Source organism: Trichomycterus rosablanca, chromosome 3, assembly GCF_030014385.1.
Source record: "Trichomycterus rosablanca isolate fTriRos1 chromosome 3, fTriRos1.hap1, whole genome shotgun sequence".
In the NCBI taxonomy this organism is placed as follows: domain Eukaryota; kingdom Metazoa; phylum Chordata; class Actinopteri; order Siluriformes; family Trichomycteridae; genus Trichomycterus; species Trichomycterus rosablanca.
The window spans coordinates 1,686,188-1,709,963 of record NC_085990.1 but is presented as its reverse complement, the minus strand read 5'-3'; the positions used below and the strand labels follow the sequence as shown (position 1 = coordinate 1,709,963).

General features: G+C 40.9%; 1 protein-coding gene across 2 annotated transcripts in view; it reads right to left on the bottom strand.

Moving 5' to 3' along the window:
- The window catches only part of LOC134310745 (CREB-regulated transcription coactivator 2), a 48,380-nt gene that overhangs the window by 13,354 nt on the left and 11,250 nt on the right, over positions 1 to 23,776 (bottom strand). Inside the window, exons 4-11 of one of the 2 annotated variants that reach the window (XM_062992385.1) lie at positions 20,022 to 20,083; positions 17,940 to 18,008; positions 16,490 to 16,590; positions 16,371 to 16,397; positions 14,704 to 14,783; positions 11,535 to 11,584; positions 11,197 to 11,429; positions 7,054 to 7,526 (exon numbers count right to left, since the gene is read on the bottom strand). In XM_062992385.1, coding sequence (XP_062848455.1) covers positions 7,054 to 7,526; positions 11,197 to 11,429; positions 11,535 to 11,584; positions 14,704 to 14,783; positions 16,371 to 16,397; positions 16,490 to 16,590; positions 17,940 to 18,008; positions 20,022 to 20,083 — 1,095 coding nt within the window. The remainder of the gene's footprint in view (positions 1 to 7,053; positions 7,527 to 11,196; positions 11,430 to 11,534; positions 11,585 to 14,703; positions 14,784 to 16,370; positions 16,398 to 16,489; positions 16,591 to 17,939; positions 18,009 to 20,021; positions 20,084 to 23,776) is intronic. The other variant, XM_062992386.1, reaches the window with a different exon arrangement.

Genomic DNA, 23,776 nt, shown 5'->3' with positions numbered 1-23,776 from the left:
GAAAGGGGAACAGCTTTTATCATCACTCAGTGTACCTATAGACTAGCTGGATTTTTAGATCCAGTTAGCCCATTACTCCCAGTCATTAACCACTTAATAAAAGACTAGTTTCGTCCAGGACACTTAAACCCAGTCGTTGGTCTTTCATAAGCTATGGCTCATGTTAAGTTCTCAGGCAGATAGACACACAAGCTACAGGGAAAACAAAAGTTCCACGTACCAATTCGCTTGTTAAGTGTGACGTCACACGTAATTTCCGGGGTCAAACGAACCTTTAATCGCAAACGCAAACAACTATGGCTAAACCTGTGAACCTTTATATATATATTGTAAGAGCCATATTGTACTGACTCTATATACCGACAATATTTATCAAATATACGGAAAGAAAGAGGACGTGGAGCAACAGAGTTTTGATCGTAGTTTTGTTTGTTATACGCCAGTTGCGAACATAGTGAGTTTTTATTTTGTTTTTATAAGAAACTTGGATTAATGGATAAGTCAATGTAAGAAGAAAGTTAAAATAAATTCTGTTTGTGGAAAACTTAAGGAACTCTTGTGTTGCTGTCGTTGAAAATTGGATTTACAAACATTACACGAGTCATAAATGTCTAGTCCTTCTCAATAGCGGTCTGGACGTGAAAAGGTCTTATTATATATATATACAGTATATATATATATATTAGGGCTGTCAAACGATTAAAATTTGTAATCGCGATTAATCTCAGAATTTCATATAGTTAATCGCATTTTATTTATTTTTTTTAAGAAGGTGGTTTTAATGTTATGGCTGATCGGTGTACATACACTAACATACACAAAAACTCATTCACAATCAACACAGTCTTGTTCCCTGGGTTCTGACAACTCACACTAGTGACTATATTACTTGCATCTTTGCACAATATTGGATTGTTTTTGCACCTTATTCTACCTGCTGCTATATAAACCCTACGCTGCTAACTGGATATCAGAATACGTTTTTATTAGGGCTGTCGAAGTTAACGCGATAATAATAACGCGTTCCAGTGTTGCCAGATTGGGCGGTTATCCGCCAAATTGGGCGAATTTTGTTGGAAAACAATTTAATAGCATTTAAATAACACTTCTGTTTAAAAGAAAATATTCAGTTTTAAGAAGCACCAGCATTGTAGAAGGTTATTCAAAGTAAAGTCAATTTTCAATGCTGATTTGGTTTAATAGTGTTGGTCAGTCTGTATCATATTCTTGAAATGATAAAGTATTGCAAAGGAATATCTTTGAATTTCTTCCTCATAATGTTAAGGTTGCTATATTTTGGTTTTTCAATTGTCAGGGAAAATTAAGAGAGAAAAAAGCTTATTATTATCATGCGTGTGATATATATCATTTACGTGATCTGCGTATCACGTTACCACTGTGTGTTGTACGTCACTGAGCTGATATGTGTATCAGGTGAGCAGCGGGTAACGGCGTGTTATGTTTAAGTGTGATGCTCCAAGTTGTGGATTAAGCAATAAAGACAAACTCGTTCTCCACATAACTAGTGTCATTTGTATTTCGTGGTTAAGTACAAAACATAACAATGTGGGTCTTCGTGATGTAATTCTACATGGCACTCGCTGCCTGTATAGGTACATTTTTCCTGTATAGAATTTGCGTTAACGGCACTATTTTTTTAAATCGCGTTAAATTGAGATCGCGTTAATGCGTTATTATCGCGTTAACTTCGACAGCCCTAATATATATATAAGAAACATACATTAAGATACAAATAAGACAAGATGTGCAGTACACTAGTGCACTTCAGGTACCTCATTAAGAGGTAAGCGGTCATATTTTTAATTCATTACATGAAAACTGACATTTCTAACTCTTTGGTTTTACTTTTAATCAGTATAGCTTATAGCTTATATAGTAAAAATCCAGAATCATCTCACATTATTATATGAAATAAAAAAAAAAGCTTGAAACACGTGTAATGAATATATAATTTGACAGTTTACCTTTTTACATTGAATTATAAACAAAAATATTACTTCATGATATCTACACTGTGTTCCAAATTATTATGCAAATAATATTTTCTCAGATTTTCCAAAATTACCTATATGAATTGCAGTCATTGTAATTTTCCAGTCATCAACTATTAGAGTACAATTGAAAAGTTTTTGAACAAACTGCCAATGATAACAGTATATTTAAAAAAAAATAAAACACTCAAAATGCATGTTCCAAATTATTATGCACAGCAGAGTTTTCAACCTTTTCATTTTTATAAAGAACAAAAAAATGGTCATTTGTGAAATTATAAGCATTAGCAGGTTATTAAAAACTGAAATCAAACAGTTTTCAAGTCAAAACTTTATTCTAGGTGATGTTACATTTGCACATAGGACCCCTTGTTCGAAAGGAGCTTCTGAACTCTCTCGTCCATTGAATTTGTCAGGTTTTGGATGGTATCTGCTTCAATTGTTTTGCATGAGGACAGAATACCCTCCCAGAGCTGTTGCTTAGATGTGAACTGCCTCCCGCCATCATAGACACTCCTTTTGATGATGCTCCAGAGGTTCTCAATGGGGTTGAGGTCAGGGGAGCATGGGGGCCACACCATAAGTTTGTCCCCTTTTATGCCCATAGCAGCCAGAGATGCAGATGTGTTCTTTGCAGCATGAGACGGTGCATTATCATGCATGAAAATGAACTTGCTGCGGAATGCACGGTTCTTCTTCTCGAACCATGGCAGGAAGTGCTGTTTGAGAAACTCCACATACATTATGGAGGTCATCTTTACCCCTTCAGGGATCCTAAAGGGGCCGACAATCTCTCTCCCCATGATTCCAGCCAAAACATTACTCCACCTCCTCCTTGTTGGTGCCGTAGCCTTGTTTGCATGGGGTGTCCATCAACCAGCCATCCTCCACTCCATCCATCTGGACCATCGAGCGTTGCACGGCACTCATCGGTGAACAAAACAGTTTTGAAGTCAGTCTTCATGTATCGTTTGGCCCACTGGAGCCGTTTCTGCTTGTGTGCAGTGGATAGAGGAGGTCGACAGGATGGCTTACGCACAGCTGCAAACCTCTGAAGGACCCTGCATCTTGTTGTTCGGGGGACGTTGGAGGCACCAGCAGTTTCAAAAACTTGTCTGCTGCTATGACGAGGCATTTTTGCAGCTGCTCTTTTAACCTGACGTAATTGCCTGTTGGAAAGAGTCCTCGATCTTCCCTTATCAGCACGCACACGTGTGTGCTCTGAATCAGCTACATACTTCTTGATTGTGCGATGATCACGATGAAGTGTCTTGGCAATGTTGATTGTAGTCATGCCTTGACCTAAACACTCCACAATTTGTTGCTTCTCAGCAGCCGACACATCCTTTTTCTTTCCCATTTTGGCTGAAAATGTAGGCTGCTTAATAATGTGGGACAGCCTTCTTAAGTAGTCTTGCCTTTAATTGGACACACCTGCCAAACTAATTAGCACAGGTGTCTGCAATTGCTTTCAGTGATATAAAGAGCCCTGACACACATCACCATCAATGAGTTTAACTGACAAACAAAAAAATTCTTACCTTATCACTCCTAAACACTTTTTGCATAATAATTTGGAACACAGTGTAATCGCAAGGAAAGCGGTAAAAAGACAGTTGGGTAGTTTTTTTTCCGACTCGGACCTGTTGAAGCGGTACGGCACACAGCGCTGTGGCATATTGAAAATACGAGGGACTCGGCCAACTTGGACCCGGATGTGACGCATCATAAGGTCGACACGTCACCACTAAACAAGCGGATAAGCCAAAACGTTCAACCGCCTAACACGCTGTCCGAACTGTCAAAGTTAGACAGTTCTAAAATCCATCCAGGTGGATCTTTTCTGCAGGTAAAGGCTGCACATGTGCCCAGATGTCCACACCAAAAAAAGGAGAAAATAGGGCTTGATGGAACAGTTGACGCTTTTTCCACTGTTCCAGGCACTATGTAGCCGTGCACAAAGAAGGGTTCGCAAGAGTAGATCTTCTGTCGGTCCATCCTAGACGGCATGACCTTAATGTCTTCTGTCATCAATGAGTCTTGGGCGCCAGTCGGCCACTGTCGATGGGTGATCACCACAGCTGCCTTGTTGTCAGCTTACCACCGTCCTGGCAAAACTACACTGGCTACCCGTCTCAAAACGAATTTAATATAAAATATTAATTCTTACTTTTAAAGCTCTTCATGGCATGGCCCCGGTCTACCTATCTGACTTACTCTCTTACATCTCTTTGCGTCGTCTTAGGTCCTCCGGCTCTGATCTCCTGGCAGTGCCCAGGTTGAGGCTCTCCACTATGGGTGGCCGGTCGTTCAGCCGCGTCTCCCCTCATCTCTGGAATTCTCTCCCGATCTACTTCTTCCCTCCCGCTTTTCAAATCTCTTCTGAAAACTCGTCTTTTTTCTGAACATTTTACATCATTTCTCTGGGTGTATTTATGTTTTATACGCCTTCTTTTCAACCTTATTTTCATTGTCTCTCCCTGTGCGTATATATGTTTTGTGTATGTATGTGTATGTGTATATACACGTTATATATTTTTTCTTCAACTTTATGTTGTACTCTGTAAAAAGCGTCCTTGAGTAAATCCGACCGTCACGTGAACATTTTTTGTCCTGATGTTTTGGCTCCCAGCCCTATGTCTAAATATCAAAAGGTTTATTAAAAGTTTTGACACTGTGGAGAGTTAAAGCTACTAAGTCCGAGTCTCGGCGGCTGTTCTGGGTGCAGAAACACCTCACCTTACATCGTTAAATGACTCAAGTTAAATAAAGCCTGTAAAAAGACATGGACACCCTATAAACCCCTATAATAATCCTCATAACGTAGCTTTTACAAGTCCAACCATAGTTCAACGTTTTACTGTCTTTATTTTCTATTTTATTGATGCATTTTCTCCTGATCTGGTGTAGTCCATCTGTCTTCCGCCGCGGGTGGATCCCTGATTGCAATCAGGGTCCTTACACAGCGTTAGAAAACCCCACCCACATAGTCCGGTCATCCCACCCTAGCAGGGAAATGATAGAAACCAATTATGCCCACTAGATGGCGCACAGCCGACCGGTGGCAACGCCGAGTTTCGAACCGAGGAGTTCAGAATCTCGGCGCTGGTGTGCTAGTGGAATATCCCGCTGCGCCACCTGGGCGCCTTTAAATGATTTTATACATGACATTATTTCATATACAGTGTATCACAAAAGTGAGTACACCCCTCACATTTCTGCAAATATTTTATTATATCTTTTCATGGGACAACACTATAGAAATAAAACTTGGATATAAGTTAGAGTAGTCAGTGTACAGCTTGTATAACAGTGTAGATTTACTGTCTTCTGAAAATAACTCAACACACAGCCATTAATGTCTAAATAGCTGCAACATAAGTGAGTACACCCCACAGTGAACATGTCCAAATTGTGCCCAAAGTGTCATTATTTTGTGTGACCACCATTATTATCCAGCACTGCCTTAACCCTCCTGGGCATGGAATTCACCAGAGCTGCACAGGTTGCTACTGGAATCCTCTTCCACTCCTCCATGATGACATCACTTAGCTGGTGGATGTTAGACACCTTGAACTCCTCCACCTTCCACTTGAGGATGCGCCACAGGTGCTTAATTGGGTTTAGTCCATCACCTTTACCTTCAGCTTCCTCAGCAAGGCAGTTGTCATCTTGGAGGTTGTGTTTGGGGTCGTTATCCTGTTGGAAAACTGCCATGAGGCCCAGTTTTCGAAGGGAGGGGATCATGCTCTGTTTCAGAATGTCACAGTACATGTTGGAATTCATGTTTCCCTCAATGAACTGCAGCTCCCCAGTGCCAGCAACACTCATGCAGCCCAAGACCATGATGCTACCACCACCATGCTTGACTGTAGGCAAGATACAGTTGTCTTGGTACTTCTCACCAGGGCGCCGCCACACATGCTGGACACCATCTGAGCCAAACAAGTTTATCTTGGTCTCGTCAGACCACAGGGCATTCCAGTAATCCATGTTCTTGGACTGCTTGTCTTCAGCAAACTGTTTGCTGGCTTTCTTGTGCGTCAGCTTCCTTCTGGGATGACGACCATGCAGACCGAGTTGATGCAGTGTGCGGCGTATGGTCTGAGCACTGACAGGCTGACCTCCCACGTCTTCAACCTCTGCAGCAATGCTGGCAGCACTCATGTGTCTATTTTTTAAAGCCAACCTCTGGATATGACGCCGAACACGTGGACTCAACTTCTTTGGTCGACCCTGACGAAGCCTGTTCCGAGTGGAACCTGTCCTGGAAAACCGCTGTATGACCTTGGCCACCATGCTGTAGCTCAGTTTCAGGGTGTTAGCAATCTTCTTATAGCCCAGGCCATCTTTGTGGAGAGCAACAATTCTATTTCTCACATCCTCAGAGAGTTCTTTGCCATGAGGTGCCATGTTGAATATCCAGTGGCCAGTATGAGAGAATTGTACCCAAAACACCAAATTTAACAGCCCTGCTCCCCATTTACACCTGGGACCTTGACACATGACACCAGGGAGGGACAACGACACATTTGGGCACAATTTGGACATGTTCACTGTGGGGTGTACTCACTTATGTTGCCAGCCATTTAGACATTAATGGCTGTGTGTTGAGTTATTTTCAGAAGACAGTAAATCTACACTGCTATACAAGTTGTACACTGACTACTCTAAGTTATATCCAAGTTTCATGTCTATAGTGTTGTCCCATGAAAAGATATAATGAAATATTTGCAGAAATGTGAGGGGTGTACTCACTTTTGTGATACACTGTATACGTATTTGAATATTTATTTTATGTGTTTTTGAACTATTGTTTTTAGTAGATTTTTTACTTTTAGGGGTTTTTAATATTTTTGCTGGCCAAAATAAAGTAGTCAGATATTATTTGTCCCTATTTTTATTAACAATAACCACCGTAAAGTCGAAAATGATGGAAGTAACGTTGTAAGTGGAGGTACTACTGTACACACTTCCCATAACCATAATATCTGACTTGTAAGCTGAATTAGAAAGCAGACTGTGACTTATTTCCGTTTACCTGCGTGATGGACGTCAGTGTGGTGGACACGGTGGGCGAGAACTGTTTGGAGTGGTGCCGGCGCGCCTCCGGACCCAGGGGCATGTTGAGGGGCGTGAGCTGACCCCGCCTCCGAGGGGAGGAGCTCATCTGCGGCTGCATCTGTCCGGGTAGGAGCGAACCGTACGGGCAGGCCGCCGAGCCTCCCGCCGACGGGTGGGGCTGGCCGCTCAGGGAGGAGTTACTGAGGGAGGAGTGCAGCGATTGGTTGCTGAGAGAGGACTGGAGGGAGGGGGAGGAGCTAAACGAGGACTGTAGGGACGGGTTGCTGAGCGAGGACTGCAGGGAGGCCGAGCTGAGGGAGCCGGGGAACGAGTGGTTGCTCAGAGACGACTGGATGTTGGGGTTGCTAAGAGACGACTGGATGTTGGGGTTGCTAAGAGACGACTGGAGCGTGGGGTTGCTGAGCGTGCCCTGCAGAGACGCCAGGAGACCTGGCAGAGTGAAAAAATAAATAAAAACAGAATGTAAACGTCATTATAGTGCTGCCCCTGGTCAAATTCCACACATACCCTCCCCCCCCCCCCTTTTTTTGCACCCTAATCTAGTTGTGGCCAAGTGAAACTCTCAATCATCACTGCTGCCACACCCACCTGCAACTGAGGGGGAAGAAACTGTCCCGAAATCATTGCTGACCACATCTGGACTCTCCAGCCCTTCATCCTAACCAATTCCTGGCTGTTTTTGTATCATGTTCCATCATTAAAACACTCACTCACTTTCTTAACCGCTCATCCAATCAGGGTCGCAGGGCGGTGCTGGAAGCTATCCCAGCTTTTCAATGGGCGCAAGGCACACAGAAACACCCTGGACGGGGCGCCAGTCCATCGCGGGGCAGACACACATACACAAACATTCACCTATAGGGCAATTCAGTGCCTCCAATTAACCTGACTGCATGTTTTTGGACTGTGAGAGGAAACCCACGCAGACACGGGGAGAACATGCAAACTCCACAAAAAGGACCCGGACCGCCCCGCCTGGGGATCGAACCCAAGACCTTCGTGCTACCCCGTTAAAACAAGCATTCATTGTAAGTAGAGACGTGTGTCATGGTAGCTGTGGGATTTCACTAACAAGTGTATGTAAACTTTCGGCTGGGCTATTCCACCGAATCGGTGCCATTTCCGTCCCCAGGACATTATATGTGTAAATGTAGATGAGAATTAACTTTAAAATGCATTTTTAATTGAGTAAAGTGTCCTGCATGTTGATCTAATACCAAATTTAGGATATATAATTTAAAACGTTCATAAAAACTCCCTATAAGACTGAATAAACAGTATTATTATTTATTTACGTCCCCGCTCTCTAACACGACACTTTAGAATGAAATATAAGAGTAAAATCTGTCAGAAATCCGTTTATCCTGCAGCGTTCGGTGACTCCAGATCACGTCCATGTTTTTAATCTTTATTATCATCAGAAATGTAGAATAATGTGGTTAAAATCCCCTCAATCCTGTTACCCTCACATATTCATCCTTCTGATCATAAACATGTGAGAATATTCTCATCAATCAGGTCACATTTAGAACAGAAATGTTCATCATCTGTATCTACTGAATCTCACGGGAGGAGCATTAGCATTTTCTACAGTAATTCCAGGTTAAAACATCAGTCCTGTTACTCATGTACAGCCTCATCCTGCACTTAGAAACCTTGTACAAATGAAACAAAGCTGCCTGAGATTCAACCAAAACACATTCTGAGTAGTTAAGTGTGTGTGTGTGTGTGTGTGTGTGTGTGTGTGTGTGTGTGTGTGTGTGTGTTACTACATGCAAATGGCACCAGTTCGGTGAAACGGCCCTCCTACTATCTGTGTGAGATACAGCAATGAATCACGATCATCTAAAACAAAGGCAAATATTGATACCGGTCGTGATTAAGCAGTTACGCTCGTTCTTCCATCTTATTTGTGGTATTTTGATATAAAACTACAAAATGGTTTGTTTCATGTAACGAACGGACAGATAAAAAGTCCCTGGTTCTTTATAAGTCAGATGTAAAGGGAATCTCCAGCGCGTGTGTGTGTGTGTGTGTGTGTGTGTGTGTGAGCAGCGAGTGGGCCGCATCCTGTGTGGTGATTAAAAACACTCTTGCGTTGATAAAACGAGCTGCTACTTTCGACGAAGTAAACACACCTCCCCTCCCACTCACGTACGAAACCCTTCAGCACGTACTGAACGTTATAGTGGGAAAGAACAAAAGAAGGCATCGTTCTGCAGATTCAGGAGACCTGTGGGGCGCACGGGTGGAGCAGCGGTGAGATCCGGGGAACCAGGGTTAGCAGCTCTGAGATCCAATCATCTAATCATCTGCAATTTCCCTCTGGGATCAATAAAGTATTCTGATTCTGATTCTGATTAATCGGGCGTCTGCATGGACATGATTGGCTAACGTCCAGGGGTTGGTGGTGGCCGAAACCGCCTGGCCATTGGGAGGTGCACTTGTCAGTAAATATTGAGACGCACCTCTTGAGCACTGCATTTAAGTGTTTCATTCGGTCCCATCGCAACAGGTGCATAAAATGCTCCCAAATTTGTGAGGACAATTTAAGGAAGGTCCTTCTCTGTTCTAGTATGAGGCCGAGTTGTGTGTGGAAGACCTTAACCGCCTCGCCCTCTGGGATGAACCAGAGCCGTAGATAGAGAGAGTCGCGACACTCCTTGATCTCGCCGCCACGCGGTCACGTGGTTCATGTCACCCTCCAAAAGTTCCAAACAAACCCGGCGCTGTCACGTTCTCATATGGGACCGGCAGCAGTGAATGAAATATTAAACCCTAAATAATAAACATTTGTACAATTTCTGGGTATTTTCACCTGCGTTTACATTTACTGCACCTGCATTAATGTCAGTTTGGTATATGAAGTGGAAGATTGATGTTTATAATGACTTGTTAACACACAGTACATTATATTAGCATACATTACATCATGCCATATCATTAAGTAGTAGAGACGATATACAGTACAGAGATTAAAGTTTTTTTATGTTTTGTTTTTTACATAAACTTCCTGAGGATTCATAATAATAATAATAATAATAATTTTGGTTAAACACTAAGTCATGTGGCTGGATTTATAAGGTTTACCTGCACTAAATGAACAGATTGATAAACACACCACCGTACCTGTAACATTATAGTACAGGTACATGAAATAGCTTCATTCATCTCTTATTTCATGAGTGATTAATCATTGATTCCTACATGTAATACATGAATGAATTCATTATGAATATGCACAAGTTCATTTTGTATAATGTAAGTGGTGGACAAGGTGCACAAACCATATAGTTGAGTTAAAGGAGAGATATCCAGGGTAACATATTACTCCAGTAAAAGTAGTAGTAAAAGTAAAAATACTCTTTACCTCCACTAAAGTACTAAACTAAATTTACCTTCAAATGTACTTAAGTATGAAAGTAAAAGTAGCATGATTTATTATGGCTCTAATGTTTTATGATCATTTCTGTAACAAGACTCTTGATTAATCACCTCATTTTAGGTGAAAAGACTCTAGTGTCAACTGACTAAGCTAAATTGGGTTATACCTATTAATTAAGATAAACATGTAACATTTAGTGCTGAGCAAATTCTAAACAATAACAGTATTAAGTATATTAATGACATTAAATTCATAATTTTTTTTAAAACAAAGCAACATACAGCTGAAAATGCTTGATAAGTAGTGGAAATGAATGGGGCTCTATGGGATGTTTGGAACTATTCAGAGCTCCACGACCCGGAAGCTGCGCAGAAAAAATGTCCCGCCCCCGTTACAGCGGTTCCCTATGGGAGTGTCGCCGCTCTGTTCTAGAATGAACTAGAACAAAGACTCGCCCTCTCGTCCAGCGTCAGTGTCTGACCTCTCAAATGCTGTTGTGAATGAATGGGCAAAAATTCCCACACACACTTACTCTGGTAGGAGAGAAAAAGCAGTCTGTAATTGCGGGCATGTCGTAGGACGTCGACACTGGGGAACGGGATATGACTAACAGCGTATTTCACAAGTTTAAACAAACCCAACAATACTAACTGAACTGACCCCAATACTCGGAATGCCTCTAACGGGGGCCGCATATTTAGCACGCGCACACACCTGGCGAGTGGAAGGCGTTGGCGGTATCGATGCCGAGCTGAGTAAGAGTGGATGCCAGGTTGCCGGTGCTGTTGCCCCCACTGAGGGAGGGGTAGCCAGGCTCGTCAGTGTCGAGCGGCGTCGGCAGCGGAGAGGGGAAGTGCAGGCTGGACAGATCAGGCAGAGAACCTCCCGTGTTCAAAACCATGGGGATATGAGGGCCGCCGGACTGCTGATCCGGCGAGGGTAATATGCTAACATGATAGAGACAGAAAGAGAGACGTTTATAAGCAGGTTTGTTTGAGGACTAGTGGTAATACACTTTGAATTAAACGTTCACATTTTAACTCTGGACTTACGTAATTCCGGGGACTTCACAAGACTTTGGACGCGAGGACAGCATGTGCATCTGTAAGGGGGTGGAGAGAAATGGGGGGGTGAGTTTCAGCTAAATAAACCAAACCAGTCTGTTTACATTAAATACGTCGGATGTAAACAGGGTCTAATGCAGCGCGAGAAGCGTGAACCACGTTAAGAAGTGGCCTCTCCGCCAGATCTGCTCTCGTACGACCCACTCGAGCCCAGCTGACTAAACGAGTAACGATGCGTTCACGCCGGCACCGACTGCTCGTCTCTTCGTCTCCGGAATCGCCGATCGCTCGTCGCCTGTGGGCGTCTCCGAACTCGAGCCGACCTTTGGATGCACTGGTGTCACCGACGCCGGGCAAATGTCACGGCAGTACGGCGTACCTTACTGGCTGGTTTCTGACCACAGATCGAAAACAAATCGGATTCCGTTCCTGCCAGTTTTAACCACAAATAAGATTCATCTTTGTTTGTTGTTTACGTCCCAATATACTGGGCAGCAGTAGCTCAGAGCTTAAGGTACTGGACTAGTAATCAGATTGTTGCTGGTTCAAGCCCCATCACCACCAGGTTGCCACTGTTGGACCCCTGAACAAGACCATTTACGCACAATTGCTCAAATCGTGTTAAGTCATAATTGTAAGTTGCTTAGGATATAAGGGTCCGGGGTCGCTCAGGTGGCGCAGCGGTAAAAACAGGCGCAGCAACCAGAGCTGGATCCCGGCTTACCGGCTCGAGGCCGAGTGGCTACATGAACAACGATTGGCCGGTTGTTTAGTTGGGGGGGTCGGGACAAGTGGGTTTCTCTCTGTCAGAATGGTGTGGTTATGACGTCTGCCGGCTGATTAGAGGCGCCTGCACAAGAGATGAGGAAGGCGTGCATGCAACACTCATCAATGTGTAGGTGAAAAACGCAGGCGGCTGCTGCTCATGTTTCGGAGGGGATATGGGTTAGCTTCGATCTCCTCGATTAGGGCGGGGTTCGGCATAGACAGAGAGGAAGAACGATGCAAATTGGATAATTGGACGCGCTAAAAGGGGATAAAATGCAACAACAGAAAAAAAAAAGGATATAAGGGTCTGCTAAATTCTGCAAATGTAAATATATAGATATAGATTAGTGATCGACCGATATGGGTTTTTTAATGGCCGATGCCGATACCGATATTTAGACGAAAGAAGTGGCCGATGGCCGATATATAAAGCCGATAGTACCATTTTTTTTACAACTAAAAAATACAATAATAATAATAATAATAATAATAATAATAATACAACAAAACAGAATTAATGATCTTAAATAAACATTTATTTATCACTGTATATTCTTGTTTGCTCTTTTGGCCGTTCAAAAAATTAAATAAAAAAAATAAAAACTTTAAATAAAATACAAATTATTTCAAAGGTTTCAGTGCACTTAACATACACAAGCAGATAGCAGTATCTTTTTGTTTTTAAGAATGAACAAACATGCTTAGTGAAGACAGTTGCACATAGAAGAACTTCTTTTAAGGAGCCATTATTTAAGCACCAAACTGTGTGTGCATTGTGTTTGAGCATAAAAAATAATGAAGTTAAAGTGAAATATTTGGAAAAAAAAAAAGGTTGTAAACCCTGTCCAAGTCAAGAGCAGCAAATTGTAGGAAACAGTTTCCAGTCTTGAAATAAAATGGCAATATCCTCACTGAATGTTTTCTCAGCCTCTCTTTTTTAGTAGTCCCAGTCTAAAAGCAGCAAGTTGTAATGCAGGAAACAAAGTTTCTCTGCATTTTCTCCAGTGGGCCTGTTCCTTTTCTTCTCATAAATGGTCCCAATCTCACTAAAAATTCTCGTTCTTGTGCATTCACTGATGTCTGCCTGGAGAGCAACAGCCAGACCAATGACTGTATACAGTCACTGAGCTGATGGACGCAATGTTTAAATATCGGCCTTGTGCGCACATATATATCGGCCGATGCCGATTATCTAAAAAATGCCAAAAATCGGCCAGATTAATCGGCCGGCCGGTTAATCGGTCGATCACTAATATAGATACCTAGATAAGACATTGTAAATGAAGGGAAAGTTTCTCTTCTATATCTAGTATGAACGATTATCTAGGAACCAAAAACGGAACATACTGTTTCACAGTGGTGGAGATAACATGAGTACCGCTCTGTTCATCGCTCAGTTTTTAAAGCTGATCACTGCATCACTTTACTCCGAACTTGCATAACGTTAAACCTCGACTCCGCCCACTTAACATCACCAACAGTTGCGTTGAAAATGAATGACAGCCATTGGCGTCGAACCTCTTCCCCTCCCCTTATCACATCTACGTATATTTTCTGCATTTAAAAGACACTTTTATCCAAAACAACTAACAGTACCGTGACAGTATTAATTGTCCAAGCAATTGAGGGTTAAGAGCCCAACCCTGGCAGCCTGGCAGCGATGCGGCTTAAACCAGCGACCTATCGATTACTAGTCTGGTACCTTACCCGCTAGGCTACAACCTTATTAGGGTGGAGTGTGTCAGCTTTGTGCGTCCAATGTGATATCTGGTTCATACAACTTGGCCTTTCCAATCGTCAGGGTAGGTTGTAATTCTACTTATTTTGTGGTCAGTCTCATGCAGTTTGTCATTAGTTCGCGTGTTGCCATTTGCTAAGTTCTGGCTCAGCGTCGATTGGCAGGGTCTTCCTCGCTGCCTGGTCTGCTTTCGTTACCAGACGGCTACAGAAGCTAGAGATCCAGCATAAGACTACATGGTAGACGTTAATAATGATGAGATGTGTAGACTCGAGGGCCTGCAAGACGAATGTGAGCTCTTGGCGGGTTTGAGGGACGGTGAACAATGGATTAAGGGTCTATAATCGTGCCCAGTTTGTGATGAAGCTTGTTGGTTCTGCTCGTGTCTTAAGGTGGCGCCGTCCACTTACCACCATTATGCAGGCGCTATGTAAGCACCCCAGAGTTTGGTACAGCAGTGGCATATGCCGTATTTAGCTACTGGACCTTTCTAGGCTGATTTTTATCAAAAGCCGATGTCACTTGAGATCCAATCATGGGTGAGTATAATTTCTAGACACACGAACTGACCACTTGTGATCAGCTCACCAGAGACAAACGTGAATAAGTCTAAACAAGGTCAATAATACCTTTACCTTTATGATACTTTACCTTTTTCGTGTCCCATGGTTTGAGAAGCCTGTCTTCATCCAACACAATTTCCTCTATCGGAGGGACCGGGTATGGGAACACTGGACGGAACACAGAAATAGCCGTCAATATTTTAGCAATAGTATTTACTAGGGATGTCCCGATCACGTTTTTTTTGTTCCCGATCCCGATTATTAATTTTGATCCCGATCCGATACCGAGTCTCAATACTTGTCATACTTGTATTTTCTAGATATTGTCTAGATAAGAACTGGATAATACTGTTCACACAGTGCACACTTCAACTACATTACAGTTATTCACATTAATCCAGTGTACATGTTTAACACCTGAATAGCTCTGCAGTGCTGAAGGGAAAAATGCTGCATCCAAACTATTGGCTTAATGTTTTTGTATTTTTACAAAATCAATCAAAATGAGTGAGATAATTACAGTTTTACTTACTTAAACTTTACATTCGAAGAAAAAAAATCTGTTTAATGCAGTGATGCACTGAAAATGAACAGAAATCTGTGTAGCAGCTTAACTTGAATATAAGAAAAAAAGTTACTTAACAGCATTACAGTAAAACCTGAATACCAAAATAAAATGGACAGGCTCTTTTGTTATGAAGGAAAGCCAGTTCTTAAAGTGCTTGTATTGTGACGATGGTTTGATGGACGTTTCTATGCGAAGTGAGTGTGTTTTTACCCTTTGGGGCTTCCATAGTGCATGGAATAGCGTGCTTGACTCAACTGTCGGCTATTCGGTACCGTAACAGAAGAAGTTAATAAAGTGTTAAATGCTCCCGACAATATGTGAATATAGCGTGTATTTATTTCTTTATTAAACGAGTGCATCACTACGTTGTTTTGTAAACCGGAGTGATCCTCGACTCACACACCATATAAACGGTAAAATTCTACAGTAATGAACGCAGCTCTGCTCCCACCGCCTCGTGAAACGCTCACAGTGCAGACGTTACACGTCGCTGCTGGACTCGTTTCACTTTCCAATTTAAAGTATTTCCACACAGCGGACATGCTGACGTAAAACAAAAGATCGGGATTAGGATCGGTTTTAATAAAGCCGATTCCGATCAGTTAAAAAATGCCTCGATCGGCCCCGATCCGACATCCCTAGTATTTACCATAAACAAAACGTGCTTCTTTGACTCAAATCAATAAATACGTTTGCACAGTGGGTTGTGTTCCACTACTGCTTGTTCTACTTTCGGCTGCTCCCATTAGGGGTCACCACCGCAGATCAGTGGATAACTTTGTCTCTCTAATAAAGTCATTCCTAATCTTGTCCATCCTCGTCACTCCTAACTTCCAAAAACGTCCTAATTTTTCACAAGCCAAAGCTTCCAGACGACATACTATCATCCCGAATAGTCTGTCAAATAAGTACACTTTCTTTTAAAACTACATTAAATGCATTATGCATGCATTAAACCTATAAGTAACTAAATGTGCCTTTAAATTGTATCCAGATCCACCAAAGTCTTCAAGTTTACTACGGGTGCACTGTCACTGTGGCTATATCAGGGGCATTTAGGTACAGGCTGATAAGCCAGAACCACCAAAACTGCCAATACCAACATTACAGACTAACAGTAATTAGTTGAAGAAATAGCTCCTGTGGATAATAAATATACAAAAAAAGGAAAGAAACTGCAGACTTACTTCTGCGTCCTTCACCCTCATTCAAACCTGAAACACAAAAAAAAGTACTTTATCTATCGCAGGCTAAACTACTGATCATAAAACTGTACGTTTGCATCAGCAAAGAGCGCAACACCTACCGCTACATCGGCCGTGTAGGTTTACCGCATGTCCTGCACCGAACGGGTCTCCCGAGGGAGGATTCATCACACTGGTGTGCAGCGCCGAGTCGGAGTTGGTTCTGCAGAGCAACGAAGAGCAAAACGAGGGATGAAATAAAGACGGCACAACATTTTAGTCAGGAGAACTTAAAATATATACTGTATATATATATATAAATAAATATTCCTGTGAGTTCAGCATCACACAAACAAATGATCAAAATGTGGCACGTATTTCAAAGATTCAGTCAAATGCATCAGGATTCACTCTTTGAAGGCAAGCAGGTAGAACTCAATGTACAGTAATGGGGTAAAAAAGAAAGAAAATGCAGGCGTACTGATATTTTCAGCCACTTTATGTTAAATAAAACAAGATTTGAGATGCTGCCAGTTTCCCTTTTTATACTGTGATATGTTTTTAATTATGACGTGAATGTCAATCAAACTGCTACTGAGTTGTTTTAATGAATTATAAACAACAAATTACTAAATACTGACAATTTATAATTTTCTACACTCACTGTCCATTTTATCAGCTCCACTTACCATATAGAAGCACTTTGTAGTTCTACAATTACTGACTGTAGTCCATCTGTTTCTCTGCATGCTTTGTTAGCCCCCTTTCATGCTGTTCTTCAATGGTCAGGACCCCCACAGGACCGCCACAGAGCAGGTATTATTTAGGTGGTGGATGATTCTCAGCACTGCAGTGACACTGACATGGTGGTGGTGTGTTAGTGTGTGTTGTGCTGGTATGCGTGGATCAGAGTGTTTAAACACCTCACTGTCACTGCTGGACTGAGAATCGTCCACCAACCAAATATATCCAGCCGACAGCGCCCCGTGGGCAGCGTCCTGTGAGCACTGATGAAGATCTAGAAGATGAGCGACTCAAACAGCAGCAATAGATGAGCGATCGTCTCTGACTTTACATCTACAAGGTGGACCGACTAGGTAGGAGTGTCTAATAGAGTGGACAGTGAGATCCACCACCTAAATAATTCCTGCTCTGTGGTGGTCTTGTGGGGGTCCTGACCATTGAAGAACAGCATGAAAGTATGTAGAGAAACAGATGGACTACAGTCAGTAATTGTAGAACTACAAAGTGCTTTTATATGGTAAGTGGAGCTCACAGTCAACTTGTTTTTTTCTTCTTTTTTTTTTGATGAACTCTTCAAATTTTGTCTTTATTTAGATACAGAATCCCTGTTTACTGGTGTTTAAAACCAACCACTTGGTCCACCGCTCTCAGCGACCTCCTATCAGCTCAGAGTTCAAACAGAAGCCTAAAAGGCAGAAGAAACTGGAAACGAAATGTAAAAATAGGCAGAAAACGAGAACGAAAAGCAAGCTAAAAATAAACAGACTGACAAACGACACGTCGGAAATCATAAATAGAGATAAAGGAGCATCAGAGAGGCAAATTCACCTGTTGAGTGCTGTGGTGGGGAGACGGGACAATGGGTTCTTGTCCGTGAAGAAATTACTGGACCAGTTCCTTTGTGATTGACAGAAAAATGCCCATTACTTCCAGAACCAAGAGGGTGGGAAAAACCGAGCGGGTTTGGAAAGAGCCGAAAGCAGTCGGAGACTCAGAGAGAGGGACACTGACCGGATGTAGAGTCGATCAAATCTGGATTTTCTTCACACTGTCCAGCCTCGTGGCCGACTCGAGTATGAAGGTTACGAGTAATAACTAGTATGTTTAATTAAATATTTATTAAAATAATAAAATTTAACCTTCTATCTGTTTCAGAACTGGTACGATATGCACCATATACACCGATCAGGCATGACATCATGACCACGTTCCTAATATTGTCTTGGTCCCCCTTTTGCTGCCAAAACAGCCCTGACCTGTCGAGGCATGGACTCCACTAGACCCCTGAAGGTGTGCTGTGGTATCTGGCACCAAGATATCAGCAGCAGAGCCTTAAACTCCTGTAAGGTGTGACGTGGGGCCTCCATGGATCGGACCCGTTTGTCCAGCACGTCCCACAGATGCTCGATTGGATTGAGATCTGGGGAATTTGGAGGTCAAGTCGACACCTCAAACCGTCCCTGAAGCATTTTAGCTCTGTGGCAGGGCGCATCATCCTGCTGAAGGAGGCCACCGTTACCATGAAAGCGTGAACATGGTCTGCAACGATGCTTAGGTAGGTGGTACGTGTCAGAGTAACATCCACATGGATGGTATGCCCCGAGGTTTCCCAGCAGAACGTGCCCATTGTTGGCGCTTTCGGCGGTGGACGGGGGTCAGCATGGGCACCCTGACTGGTCAGCGCATATGCAGCCCCACACGCAACAAACTGTGATGCTCTGTGTATTCTGACACCTTTCTATCAGAACCAGCATGAACTTCTTCACACGGGTCAGCGGTTTACCACTGTTCCTTCCTTGGACCACTTTTGATAGATACTGACCACTGCAGTTTTGGAGGTGCTCCGACCCGGTCGTCTATCCATCACAATTTGGCCCTCAGATCCTCACGCTTGATCATTTTTCCTGCTTCTAACATCAACTTCGAGGATGAAATGTTCACCTGCTGCGTAATATATCCCCCCCACTAACAGATGCCGTGATGAAGAGATCATCAGTGTTATTCACGTCACCTGATAGTGGTCATAATGTTATGCCTCGTCAGTGTATAAAGTATATTTCATGTATTTCGTCGCCACCGTTCATTTACTAGTACCCAAACATTTAGAATATCTGTATAGATCCAGAATTATCAGTAAATAACATTGGGAGACTTTAGGATTAGCCTATCAGCCCCTAAGAAAGTCGTCTTGGTCTTATATTAGAGTGATTTGAACGATTGACTCTAAACTGTGGGACTGAACAAGATAAATGTAACGCGCCTTCTAGACTAGTTTCGACTGCTCACACTTATATGCTATTTCTGACCAAACTGTCCTATATCAGAATCAGAATCAGCCGTATTTTCCTTATCTGTAATCTTTATTCTTCGTTTAAAAGCCCTCTAACGCCTCCACGTTCGCACCGCTGATTTTCACTCTGGGTTCACGTAGGCAGAATTTACAAGCTTGCTGGTCAGAAGAATCCGCCGACACAACGTCTAGCGTTTACGTTTACAGATCGACCTGATCAATGGCTGGATTTTTATTTTCTTTTAAACGCAGCAATCCGTCCGTATTAGGTCAGTAGACAGTCAGCATCCCACTCGCTCAGCAGCCGCGAGCAGAAGAAGAGCAGAAGCGAGGACGGCGGTCCGGGTCGGAAACAGACTCGGACGTTTCCGTGCTCGAGAAGAAGCATCGAGAAGAGGGACGAGCCGTCCGGAGAGGGCCCGAGAGCGACTGAGGATCTGTGAGCTGTGGAAGCGGAGCCGAGTGAAGCGGCGCTGCTGGGTTAGTCGGGTCGGTGCTACTGTTAGAGCATCAAAAGCGTCAAGACGGGTAGCGGGGTTAAAATCATGCGCCAAAACGAGGCCTGAAAGAGGCCTGAGCGAGACCTGAACGAGACCTCGGATCTCATGAGCGAGGTTTACCTTCTCCAGCTGGGGTCAGGGGGCGGAGAGAGGTACGCCGAACTGCAATGAGAGCTGTCCATCTGGGGTCAGAGGTCAAGGACATCACTTCTTAAACATATAGGTTAATGACTTACAAAGTGACTTACATTATACAGTCTAAGCAACTGAGGGTTAAGGGCCTTGCTCGAGGCAGTGGTGGGTTTGAACCAGCAACCTTCTGCTTACTAGCCCAGTACTCTAACCTACACAATAAAGGCTAGATATAGGTCTATCTAGTGCACTATGTAGTGAACATAATTATGTAATACACTATCTAGTGCACTATGTAGTGAACATAATTATGTAATACACTATCTAGTGCACTATGTAGTGAACATAATTATGTAATACACTATCTAGTGCACTATGTAGTGAACATAATTATGTAATACACTATCTAGTGCACTATGTAGTGAACATAATTATGTAATACACTATCTAGTGCACTATGTAGTGAACATAATTATGTAATACACTATCTAGTGCACTATGTAGGCAACATAATTAATTATGTAATACACTATCTAGCGCACTATGTAGGGAACATAATTAATTATGTAATACACTATCTAGTGCACTATGTAGTGAACATAATTATGTAATACACTATCTAGTGCACTATGTAGGGAACATAATTAATTATGTAATACACTATCTAGTGCACTATGTAGGGAACATAATTAATTATGTAATACACTATCTAGTGCACTATGTAGGGAACATAATTAATTATGTAATACACTATCTAGTGCACTATGTAGGGAACATAATTAATTATGTAACACACTATCTAGTGCACTATGTAGTGAACATAATTATGTAATACACTATCTAGTGCACTATGTAGGGAACATAATTAATTATGTAATACACTATCTAGTGCACTATGTAGGGAACATAATTAATTATGTAATACACTATCTAGTGCACTATGTAGTGAACATAATTATGTAATACACTATCTAGTGCACTATGTAGGGAACATAATTAATTATGTAATACACTATCTAGTGCACTATGTAGTGAACATAATTATGTAATACACTATCTAGTGCACTATGTAGGGAACATAATTAATTATGTAATACACTATCTAGTGCACTATGTAGGGAACATAATTAATTATGTAATACACTATCTAGTGCACTATGTAGGGAACATAATTAATTATGTAATACACTATCTAGTGCACTATGTAGGGAACATAATTAATTATGTAATACACTATCTAGTGCACTATGTAGGGAACATAATTATGTAATACACTATCTAGTGCACTATGTAGGGAACATAATTAATTATGTAATACACTATCTAGTGCACTATGTAGGGAACATAATTAATTATGTAATACACTATCTAGTGCACTATGTAGGGAACATAATTAATTATGTAATACACTATCTAGTGCACTATGTAGGGAACATAATTAATTATGTAATACACTATCTAGTGCACTATGTAGGGAACATAATTAATTATGTAATACACTATCTAGTGCACTATGTAGGGAACATAATTAATTATGTAATACACTATCTAGTGCACTATGTACGGAACATAATTATTTATGTAATACACTATCTAGTGCACTATGTAGGGAACATAATTAATTATGTAATACACTATCTAGTGCACTATGTAGGGAACATAATTAATTATGTAATACACTATCTAGTGCACTATGTAGGGAACATAATTAATTATGTAATACACTATCTAGTGCACTATGTAGGGAACATAATTAATTATGTAATACACTATCTAGTGCACTATGTAGGGAACATAATTAATTATGTAATACACTATCTAGTGCACTATGTAGGGAACATAATTAATTATGTAATACACTATCTAGCGCACTATGTAGTGAACATAATTAATTATGTAATACACTATCTAGTGCACTATGTAGTGAACATAATTATGTAATACACTATCTAGTGCACTATGTAGTGAACATAATTATGTAATACACTATCTAGTGCACTATGTAGTGAACATAATTATGTAATACACTATCTAGTGCACTATGTAGTGAACATAATTATGTAATACACTATCTAGTGCACTATGTAGTGAACATAATTATGTAATACACTATCTAGTGCACTATGTAGGCAACATAATTAATTATGTAATACACTATCTAGCGCACTATGTAGGGAACATAATTAATTATGTAATACACTATCTAGTGCACTATGTAGTGAACATAATTATGTAATACACTATCTAGTGCACTATGTAGGGAACATAATTAATTATGTAATACACTATCTAGTGCACTATGTAGGGAACATAATTAATTATGTAATACACTATCTAGTGCACTATGTAGGGAACATAATTAATTATGTAATACACTATCTAGTGCACTATGTAGGGAACATAATTAATTATGTAATACACTATCTAGTGCACTATGTAGTGAACATAATTATGTAATACACTATCTAGTGCACTATGTAGGGAACATAATTAATTATGTAATACACTATCTAGTGCACTATGTAGGGAACATAATTAATTATGTAATACACTATCTAGTGCACTATGTAGTGAACATAATTATGTAATACACTATCTAGTGCACTATGTAGGGAACATAATTAATTATGTAATACACTATCTAGTGCACTATGTAGTGAACATAATTATGTAATACACTATCTAGTGCACTATGTAGGGAACATAATTAATTATGTAATACACTATCTAGTGCACTATGTAGGGAACATAATTAATTATGTAATACACTATCTAGTGCACTATGTAGGGAACATAATTAATTATGTAATACACTATCTAGTGCACTATGTAGGGAACATAATTAATTATGTAATACACTATCTAGTGCACTATGTAGGGAACATAATTATGTAATACACTATCTAGTGCACTATGTAGGGAACATAATTAATTATGTAATACACTATCTAGTGCACTATGTAGGGAACATAATTAATTATGTAATACACTATCTAGTGCACTATGTAGGGAACATAATTAATTATGTAATACACTATCTAGTGCACTATGTAGGGAACATAATTAATTATGTAATACACTATCTAGTGCACTATGTAGGGAACATAATTAATTATGTAATACACTATCTAGTGCACTATGTAGGGAACATAATTAATTATGTAATACACTATCTAGTGCACTATGTACGGAACATAATTATTTATGTAATACACTATCTAGTGCACTATGTAGGGAACATAATTAATTATGTAATACACTATCTAGTGCACTATGTAGGGAACATAATTAATTATGTAATACACTATCTAGTGCACTATGTAGGGAACATAATTAATTATGTAATACACTATCTAGTGCACTATGTAGGGAACATAATTAATTATGTAATACACTATCTAGTGCACTATGTAGGGAACATAATTAATTATGTAATACACTATCTAGTGCACTATGTAGGGAACATAATTAATTATGTAATACACTATCTAGCGCACTATGTAGTGAACATAATTAATTATGTAATACACTATCTAGTGCACTATGTAGTGAACATAATTATGTAATACACTATCTAGTGCACTATGTAGTGAACATAATTATGTAATACACTATCTAGTGCACTATGTAGTGAACATAATTATGTAATACACTATCTAGTGCACTATGTAGTGAACATAATTATGTAATACACTATCTAGTGCACTATGTAGTGAACATAATTATGTAATACACTATCTAGT